The sequence below is a fragment of the Cicer arietinum genome, chromosome 4, assembly GCF_000331145.2.
Source record: "Cicer arietinum cultivar CDC Frontier isolate Library 1 chromosome 4, Cicar.CDCFrontier_v2.0, whole genome shotgun sequence".
Lineage (NCBI taxonomy): Eukaryota > Viridiplantae > Streptophyta > Magnoliopsida > Fabales > Fabaceae > Cicer > Cicer arietinum.
Genome location: NC_021163.2, coordinates 7535438 through 7546655, shown reverse-complemented (window position 1 = coordinate 7546655; position 11218 = coordinate 7535438). Strand labels below are relative to the sequence as shown.

At 25.6% G+C, this 11218-nt stretch overlaps 2 protein-coding genes across 2 annotated transcripts; one reads left to right on the top strand and one right to left on the bottom strand.

Annotated features, from left to right (window-relative positions):
• The first annotated feature begins 1033 nt into the window (after positions 1-1033).
• On the top strand, positions 1034-2194 carry LOC101488407 (indole-3-acetic acid-induced protein ARG2-like). Its single transcript, XM_004495885.3, has 2 exons — positions 1034-1350; positions 1786-2194. The coding sequence occupies exons 1-2, from the start codon at positions 1277-1279 to the stop codon at positions 2006-2008; spliced, it is 297 nt and encodes a 98-aa protein (XP_004495942.1). The 5' UTR covers positions 1034-1276; the 3' UTR covers positions 2009-2194.
• A 6333-nt stretch (positions 2195-8527) lies between these two features.
• LOC101515652 (uncharacterized protein At5g01610-like) lies at positions 8528-9375 on the bottom strand. Its single transcript, XM_004495884.4, has one exon. It carries the CDS (start codon positions 9279-9281, stop codon positions 8790-8792), a length of 492 nt encoding a protein of 163 aa, XP_004495941.1. The 5' UTR covers positions 9282-9375; the 3' UTR covers positions 8528-8789.
• Between the last annotated feature and the right edge of the window lie 1843 nt (positions 9376-11218).

Below are 11218 nucleotides of genomic sequence, written 5' to 3'. Positions count from 1 at the left end.
ATTTTTTTTTTGACTGATCTACTGAAAATAAACGAAAAGCTACAAAGAATGGGTAAACTAGAATTGGGACACGGTTTACCGAAAAAATCTCACTGAATGTTGGAATGTTAGAAAAGAGAAACTATAATTATATTCCCTAATTGTTGGGAACTCGACAGCGGAATAGAGGCGAGATCATTCAAGGAGGATCGAAATAGGCTCTAGATACCATGTTAACAAAGAAAAGAGGAAGAAAGAGGAAGAAGAGAAACAACCACTCTAGGGTTTCATAACATATAATGAACAAAAACCAAAGTTAATAGGATTACAATAAGTATATATATAAAAGAATAGAATTGTCTAGAATTGTCTAAAATACTCTTACTACTAATATATAATAATATTATCTAACAATACAAATGCAAATAAATTGTACGTGTCTATGAATATCTGTATCTGTTGATAAAATGAAGGAAAATTTGTATATTTTATTTGATGGGTGTGATGTATTCAACTTATTATTTAAATAGTAGTGATTTTGTTGTCAAATTTAGGTTGGTGTATCAATAGTTTGATATGTGTGGTTTTTTGTGTTGTCAAAAAAAGCGAGGAATTTCTATGACACGGATTACTCCACAAATGATTACGGACGAAATCAGTATTTAAGTATAAAAAAGATTAAGTTCAAAAGTATAATTTATTAAAGAGAAAATAATTTTTTAAATGCATAACATATACCACAAATTTAATAAACAATAAGATATAATTTAAGTGCTTAAAAAATTAAACAAATTAAGTTTATAATAAAAGATTGTTTTATATTTTACTTTCTACATGTCTTTTTTCAATGTATTTAAAAAAATAAAGTACTTTAAAATTAAAGGAAGACAAATACAGAACGACTCTAGGAATCAACCAATAGGTATCAGAAAAAGGAAAGGTTGTAGTCATGTAGGTGCTAATTTTGATGGGGCACGTAATAATTTGATTAATGATTGAACAAATTTCCTAATTTCCTTAGCCTCTATATATGGAAGCCCACCACTTATGTATCTGGCACCCATCACAATACAATTCCTTTGTGTCTGCTGGAAGCTCACACACCACATATATGTGACATAAGTTTCTCGCTGTCGACAACTTGTTTCTTTAATTTTCTCCTTTTCATTAGTAACACAAAATCAAAAAATTTCTATTAAATCAAGCTCTTCCCACCTTGCTTCCATCAAATTTAAAAATAACCCTTCTTCTCCTCCTCCTCCTACAAATTTTTAACTAATTTTAATTTGAATCATCAATGGCTCGCTCCTTCATTAACGTCAAGGCTATCTCTGTTCTTGTTGCCGACGGATTCTCCAACTCTCTTACTAGGTTCCTCAATGTTTTTATTTATTTATTATTTCTCATATTTCTTACCTCCTAAAGAAAAGTTTTCTATTGGAACAAATTCAAAATTATATCTCTTAATTGTGTTTTAGTTTTTTCATCATATCATATTTTTTTCAAACGGTTACTTATTGAACGTATAATTAAAATAAAGGTAAATTGGATGAAAGTTAAAGTATAATTTTTCTTGACAAAATCATGATGTCATAAAATAATTTAAATTTACCGTGAATTTAAACACATTATTTTTTTTTCTTTTGAAACATATGTTCTTTACTCGTACCCAAAAAGATTTTCTCTTATTTTTGTTTATTATATACTATGTGATTATAGGGACAAGAGAGAATATTTTATAATTTGATGATGCATTAATAATGTATGAATGTTTGTAATAATTGTTGGTGTGGTACAATAAAACAGACGAGGATACGCAGCAGGTGCAACAGAAAACGCAAGAAGAGGAGCAGCAACATCAATGAGCGGAAAGATGGTACCACCCAAATCAGGGGAAGACAAGGTGGCAAATTCTGAAAAGGTAGCGTGGGTCCCAGACCCTGTTACTGGTTACTACAAACCGGAGAACACGAACCCCAAAGAGATTGATGTTGGTAACCCACGAGCCACGGTTTTGGGCAATAAGTAATTCAAAATAAGAATCACTAATTTCAAATTTCAACCCGCTGTTATGTTGGTGATTTTAAATGGTTTGGAAATATTTTCTCTCATTTTAAGTATCAACAAAGAAAATTAGATCACTGTATTTGATCTCAATAAAAATCTATGTAATTATTCAAATTTTAAATTAATATATTAATTTTTGTTGTTTTAATTTAAGACTTAAAGAAGCATTATGAACTATTGATCTTGTATTTTGTCCATTTTGTTCTCTAGAAAATTAGGATGTTGGAATTATACACTAGGTATTGAAATTCAAATACAACATATTCTCATATGTAAGCTTTAATTTTAAAAATGAAGTGAAAACTGTAGATAATGTAGTAGCAGGCATCCAATGGCACATTTATTGACTAGACTACTGTATATGTTTTTCGTGAGTTCGAAAAAGGTTCACGAGTTTGATTTTAAATTATGGTCACGAATCTTTTTCTTTTTAAAGTCGCAGATCCGCGACATTCACGTTCGTTTAACACTAGTACGAAGATAAAATGAAAATTCTCCTGATCACAAGAAATATTGTAATAATTAATAAAAATAATGGCTTAACCCTATGGTTAGATGAAAGTTAAGGAACACACTCAAGAAAAAACATCCCTCTACTAGTATCATCCTATAGCCTTTTTACCGTGAGGTAAAGTATTTTCAACTGTTTCACATATATAAAAAAATATGTAAAAAATTTAATGTGTCAAATTTTATGTATAGATGTTATTAAAATACTTTTTATATGTAAATGTATTGAATTTGATATTTTGTTTTCCAAAATAAATTAAGAATAGATATATTTGAAATAAAATAATAAATACACAATAACTCGAAAAATTGCTTAGATTTAAAAACAGTTTTTTATCAAATGGTGATTAAATCATCCTCAATGGAGCTTCACACTTTATGTGGTTATACACATCACTTATTTTATAATTTTATATTTATAATGCTTAATAAATATTTTTTTCTTCAATTCAACACCTTCAAAAAATTATTAGATAAATTTCACCAATAACTATATATTTATATATATTTATGATGCATATGTATGGATACAAGTACTGATATAGATTAAGATATTATATTTTATAAAAAATTAACATATTATATTTTATATTGTAATTTGTATTAATTGAAATTGATCCAATTTAAACTACATTAATTTAGATTGGATTGGATCAAATTTTTTTTTTGAGTGTCATCCAAAAAGAACAACAAATATTTAAATTATATGAATTTTTATCTTAAAATCAATTTAAACTGCATCACGAACACCCGTATTCTAAATAAGTATTCAATATAAGTAGTCCACTATTTTAAAAATATTCATATTTCATAGTTCTATATCATTATATTTTAATAATACTAATTTATTTTAATATATTTATTTAGTGGAGGAGTCCACTAAAAAGTGAAGAGAGAAAGAATGTTTCGTTAGCCTCATTCTCGATAAGATTCTATATTTTTAGGTTTTTTTTAATCAAATTAAGATAACGATTCAATTAATTTAAAAATATAAAATAACGTAAAATGATATTTTTAATTAAAAATAAATTTTACAAATTAATGTTTAAAATATTTTAAAAGTACTAGTAACTTAATATTTTTCTTTCAATTTAAAGTTTATCTAATATATATATTTTTATTTATCTATCTTAATTATTATAAAATATTAATAATTTATAAATAATATAAAAATTATTTGTTAATAAGATATATTTTATTTATTAGCAAATTTATTTATTTTAAATTGTAATACATATTTATAAAAAAATTTAAATTATTTAATTAAATTATTTCTAACTTTTTAAATTAAAATAAATAAATTATATTTTTTAATTAAATAATAAGGTAAAATTAGAAGATAATTTATAAACTAAAAATCTATAAATTGCTTAAATTAGTTTATAAAAAACATTATAAACTATAAACTTAAAAATAATTATTTTTAAATAAAACTTATAACTTATAAAATATATTTATTTTTTTATATTATGAAAAAAAGTGTCAGTCTTTAATAGAACGTAGATGCTTTAATAATTAGAAAGAAATGTGGTACCTACACGTAATTACTCCATTTGAATATGCAGGAGCAGGAACAATTTTTCAATATTTAAAAACTCTTGCAATTATTACGTAAAAAAAATAAAAAATAATGATTGAGGGGCGGTGCTCTTATTTTCTACAAACATAATAAACTCTTGCAACCATTTGTGTTATTATTTTTTATAAACAAACAACCGTCGCTGAAAACAATCATTTTGCAGCAAAATGAATCAAGTTGTCTGAGGCATAAGACACACCGCATCTTAATTTATTGTTCTTATAATTGAGGTCGATTATGTTATTGGTTATATCACCTCATCACATATACTACAATTTTGTATTCTTCTATTTTTATCGATTTATAAAATTAAATTTTTATTGTAAATATTGATAGTTTTGATTTTATTATTTAAATTTTTAAATAAAATAATAATAATTTAAAATATGTTAAATAATCTAATATATATTTTAATAATATAAAACTATATAGATGTATTAATTATTAATATGTTATTGATTAAATTATAAATAAAACTGTTATAAAGTTTAAAATTAAATTTTTACAGTATTTTATTATGATTCTATATTTATTAATTATTTTACATTTATATATCATATATCACGCTATTTAAAACATCTCACATTATTTTATTTAATTAATAAATAAATAAAAAAGACCAAATTATTAATTTTTAAAATAAAATTATCAATTTCGTGAATCAATAAACAAATATACTAAAACTACAATTAATTTTTTTAATCACCTAATTATTTTCTAAATACTAATAATAATTATCATTTTGAGGAAAAAAATCAAACTGATTATTGCTTTATGATTTTTTTTAGGAAATCGTTTTTTGATAGTAAACAAATTTCATTCAATGATGATAAATAAAGTCAATACAATACCAATTTGAAACATATTGTGCTGGAACATCCACAATTTGACACTATGATAATTAATGAAACTAAACAAGTATATGACAACTATAGAAATAGAGAGAATAAAAACCAAGAGGACATTACCATACCAAAATGTACTGGCTAAAAAAACTAAATTAATATTTTTCAAATATGGTCAATGACCAAAATAAAAAGAGAATCCACAGTTATTCAATTACAAATTATTTGTTTAGCCTGTGCAGGCTCATATTGATTAAGAATGGTCTCGAATTTAACCAATTTCATGATTACATGTCCAGGAACCATTTAAAAGGTAGAGAAAATGTTGACATTGATAGTAGCCACAAAACACATAACATAGAAAAACCAAAATTACAAACAACCACAAACTTACTAGATCTCAAACCTGGTGAAAGTAAAAAATCAAACCATACAAATGCCACAATGGCTTATGCGGAGGTTGCTTCCAGTCCGAAGAAGCGACCATGGGTGTAGGAACTAGGAAGCATGGTTTACGCGGAGCTTGCTTTATGTTTTAAGAATGCAATTAATTTATTGTAAAGTTAAATATGTTTTTCTTTCGCCACTTATAAATTATGTCATTTTATGTAAATCAAAAAATTTGCACGAGAAAGATAATTTATGAATTATTTTATAATTTTTTTAATCATTAATGTACGTCAAGAATAAATTAACCAAGTTGAAAGATGAGAGAGAAATAAATAACGCTTACCGCATCTCATAACAATTAGTCATTTTATCATTTTACGCATATTAAAAAAAATGTATAAATAAAAGAGAGAAAATACTATTTTTATCAAATTATTTTTATTAAGTATTTAATATTTTATCAATGTTACAAATGCATAGTAAAATATCGTATATTAAAAATGATGCAAGTAATATTAATTAAATGTATAATTGAAAAAAATACATTAAAAATTGAAATTTTCAATCATTTCAAAATAGCGAGTCATTCATTGTCGAATGGAAGGAGAAAATAGTATGATAGAAAATTAAACATTAATAGATTGAAGATCATAATTTGTGTGTTAATTTTTTATGATATTTACTATCTTGTCTACAAAAAAAATATGTTTGAAAAACCGAGAAAAATAAAATATGTTCGAAAAACTGAGAAAAATAAATTTGCATAGTAATCATTATTTAACATAATTAATATTTTATTACATTTGTATGATTTCATAGCAACTCATAAGTAATATATATAGTGAGAGATAGGTGTGTATCTCTTTGTATATGCATATTTGATTAGTTATGTATAAGAGTTATATCTTTTTGTATAAAATGTGTGAAGATACATTAAAAAAAATCATGCCAATGTTAGGTTTGTTATACATAGTCAGTTATAAGTCAGAATAAAAAGAAAAGAAAATTATTCTATTAGGTAATTGACATCCAACGTATATTAAATATCTATTATTTTGATTAAATGCATAATTATGTTAATGTTAGGTATCTATTATTTTGATTAAATGCATAATTATGTTAATGTTAGGTCATTGCTAGGAAGTAACACATTGTATAGTTGGAGTACAATGTCAAATATACAAGAGTTATTGTATATTGTCATCTAAATGCAATAAAAAATAAGTAAGGATTCTCAAATTTGTGTGAACAAATGTAAATAAAGATGTCAGTTCATAAGAGTATAATTCATTTTAGAACATGAAATATACGCACACTTACGAGAAAATATTTAAAAATAATGAACATTAAAATTAGGAAAATGGTCCATTTCACATGCCTACAAAAAAATTAAGAGGTGGGTGAAAATACAAGATAGTAAAACAATTCAAGTTTTAAACTTTAACACATTGATTGAAAGATGGAATAAGCATTAAAATTGTTGATAAAGAATTGAATAAAGATACTCTGGTTGTAAAAAAGATAAGAGATCATATTATAGCTCTAAAATCTACAGTAAAACAAGATACAATTTTAATGTGATTAGTAATTACGTACCTCATATAGAGTTAGAAGAACATCTTAAAGTAAAGTTATGTGAAGATTTAGAAGGAGGGGATCTAAATGTGTATATTGAGAGTGCATCAAGAGGTTATGAGGGATTGCACGGGAGTATGACCTTTAGGAGGTGAATGCAGAGGACTTTTGATCTTACTATAACTAATATGTGTTCTATAAAAGTAAATGTACACCTTATGACTTACAAGAGTTGGATGACATGTTCTCAATTAGTTTTCTTTCTTATTCAGCGATGAGATATAAATATTTAATTGGACTCTAAAGTCATTATTGAAGATAGTTTGATAATCAAACACAAGAGGAGAGCTAACAGAATAATCCACTATAGGGTTTTGCATATCAAGTGATGGTTTTAAACATTTATTTGCATTTCAATGTTGATTGACTTTTCTTATACTAAATGTATTGTATGAAAATATATTAAATTCGCAAACAAATTGAGTTAAAAGAAAACATATACAGAAAACATGATAATAGAATAAACCATTAATTCGTTCTCTAAATGTGTCTAGCAATATCATTATAGTCACAGACAAAATTTAAATAACATAAGTATATAATTGATTTGACAAAAATACATCTATGTGGCAAAATTGACAATAAAATAACTTGGAGTTATTTTATTATATTATAAATAAATTAAATTATAAAATTTCAAAATCATCTTCAATGTGTATTTTATTATTTTATTAGTTAGTTTGATCTCTAAATATATTTTAATGCATGAACTGATATTTGCCGCACGCTGTAATTTGTTCATGGATTTCGTGGCCCAATTTGCTTAAACCCAACCCAGGATTAAAATTGGTATAGATTTTTGTACCATAAAAAAATTGTATATATAAAACGGCACCTCATACAAATTGTATCACTCAGATCCATCAACCAATCAACTAGTGCACATATAATATTCTTTGTTTTTTATTAAAAAATATATTCACTCTTTCGTTTTGAAAATTGTGAGCGTCGTATTGCCGGTGTGACACTGGCATCATTGAAAATTATTTGCTGTGGCGTACTGATATTTGCCACACAGTGTAAATTAATTCCACTCACATACTATTTCTCTATTATTGGTGCATTATAAAAAGTATACGTCACATAATGTGGGTCATAAAAAGAAAGTGTGAAATCCACTAATGCAAAGGGGATCACTACCAGAGCAGGATCCAATCCTATGCTGCAAGAGAGTGTACAACTCTCTCTATCTTCTTTTTTTGTTTAAATTTTCTTCTCTCTCATTCTTTGTTTTTATTTCTTCTGTTTATTCTCTCTAGTCTAATTACCATAAAATCTGCTGCAGATGTATTGTTAATCCAATTTGATTTTGATAACCATATTTGAACCGTTTTAATCTTGATATTGATAATCCGATTTCAAAATTAGTTTTTTTATTTTATTTAAACCAAGACTATTACTAATGTCTCCAATCTTCATCAAAATAAAAAACCAATCAATCTTGTTTTCAGAAAAAAGCTAGAATCTGATCTCTCCCCTTGATACATCAAACATTCTATAATTTATATTACATATTACATGCTTAAAACGAACAATTGACAAAATATATCATTTAATATACCATTTTTTTTATAAATAAACAACATTGAGGTACATATATAATATTATACATAATATAGATAGTGTCCTTGGAGGTGCATCATGCTCAAGAGCGACCACACACCAGACATGACAAACACTTAAAAAATGGAAGTGATTAAATGTAAGAATACAAAGTGTGGAAAACCAAACACGACTTCAATTTGAGGTGTGAATAATGTGACCACATGTGAAAAGGATTGTAATCAAGAAGAGGAAAGAGAAGGGTTTATTATTGGCAATTTGAGTTTTCTTATTTTTATAGAATCGCAATCCAAACCGCAACCGCACTGTGGAGAAACAAAGAAATTATCTAAAGGAAAAGACGCAGAAGCGACCCCAACAGAGAAATCAAGGTTATCACCCTTCCGAACAACCTCAAGAATATTTACCCAGAAGAAAAGTACTTTGACGCTTATACCCCTGAGATTGGTGAGTCTATTCTCTGTTATGTGGCCGGTGATGGTTGATTGGTAACTCAATTGATACGAACCGTCCAATGAAAAATTGCACGAACCGTTCAGATCCGCGCGGAAATCGCCGTTTGATTCATCCAGTTTGTAACCGATTACTCCTTTTGGGAGAATTCCTTCGGGAAAGTTGAAGTTTCTTAGCGCCTCATATGCTGTTGGTGCTCCGGAGACGTTTAGCGCCGCCGTCAGGAGGAGGAGGAGGAGGGAAATGGCGGAGTTAGTCATGCGGTTGCGGATGGTCTTTCCCTTTTGTCGAAATTTGGAATCTAATTAATTATGTTGCGGCCTTATGTACTGGGGGGTCGTTTATATATTTCCGCATTAAAAACAAATAAGTTACTACCATTCTTAAAAATTAGATCTTCTTTAGATTTCTTTAATAATATTTCATTCAACTTTTCAGCTGTATTCATTATTATTTGTTTTACTATTTATACTTAATTATGTTAATTTTTTTCCTCTATAATATGTAATGAAATATTATTATAATAAAGATAAAAATTAATTATTTTTCTTTAAATGTAAATTAATAAATTTATTTTAATTGTCACTAAATTTAATACCATAATAATTTTTTAATTTAATTAATATATTTTTATATATAAAGAAAAAATAGTAAATATTTATGTTAAATGAAATATAAATGACTGTGATTTTATTAAATTATTTATAAACACTTTTTAAGTAAACCATAAATTCTAAATTTAATAATTAGACTCATACATTTTAAACGTAAAAAAGTAGAAAATTTTAGATTTAAAATAAGTCTTTATAAACTATTATTTAAATTTTCGTAACTATTACTCAAATAAAAATGGATTTTTTTCATGTTGAAGAAAATATAAAGAGTCGTGTTTTAAAACTTAACATTCACGTTATTATTAATAATAAAATGACAAGATATAAACAACATCGCTTGATGGGTCACACCATTTGTTTGGTGGGGACAAGACGATCAATCATTTATTTGTATTTTGTTATTACATAGTGGGAATATTATTGATCATTGGATCTTAATTTAATAGTTTAATAAAATGCAGGTTTAATTTTTATTATATAATAATTATTCAAAAAATAACGAATATGAATTCTGATCGATAGATTTTAATTTAACAGCTACAAATATACTAGTATTGTGACTGCATCAATGCCTTGAACATAGTCGATCAAGGTCTGAAGATGGTATGATATCAATATTGAACGCCTCGCCTTGTTGTCATTGTTTTGTTTCTTCTGGGTTATGGAGCTTATGATGTCAGCATTTCTACTTTTTCCCACGTTACTCTAAACGATACTCACGTGTGTCGTGTGCCACTCTTAATTTATTGCAAGAGAATGCTAATAAATATTATTGAAACATTTGTTTAACGATTTAAATATATATCTTTTTATTAAAAATATATTAAAAATTGTATATTTGTATATTTAATTTACTTTTCATAATAAAATTATTATTATTATTATTTTAAGTTTTTAAAAATACTTGTTAGTGTGACCTGTAATAACAAAGATGTAATTTAAATTAATGAAAGATAAATGTTAATAAGTTTTTTAACACACTTTTGTTTATTTATTGAAATTCAGTAAATCTGAAATTATATATTATTTATTTAATTAGATATCAAAGAATAATTTAGTATATTATCATTAAAGTTATAACAATCACTTTTGTTTATATTTTGATACGACATATACCAATATATATATTTCGAAGGAATATATTTATTCCAACAGTCGGGCCTTGCTCTTTTCAATGCGTCCATGGACTATCCACAAGTTATAAATTAATATCTAGTAGAGATACTTTCTAGCAGAGCCCTTCATGAGATTTTAGGGGCAATATGCAAATTATGAACTTAGTTTCCTATTTTTTATAAGTCTTGCGTGTGCCTGTGCATCATTTTAGTATTTTCAAAGTATTGAATTAGTTATTAAATGATTAAAATAATCATAAAAATAATTGAAAAATAGGATTTAATATTAAAATAATATGTGACTATCATGACGTCAAATACTAAATTGAGTAACGTTTTGATAAATTCGAGAATTAGTTTGAATTTTTAACTGAGTCAAATAATAAAGTGACAATATTTTAAAATTTCAAAAACTAAGATGATCATTTAATATATATATATATATATATATATATATATATATATATA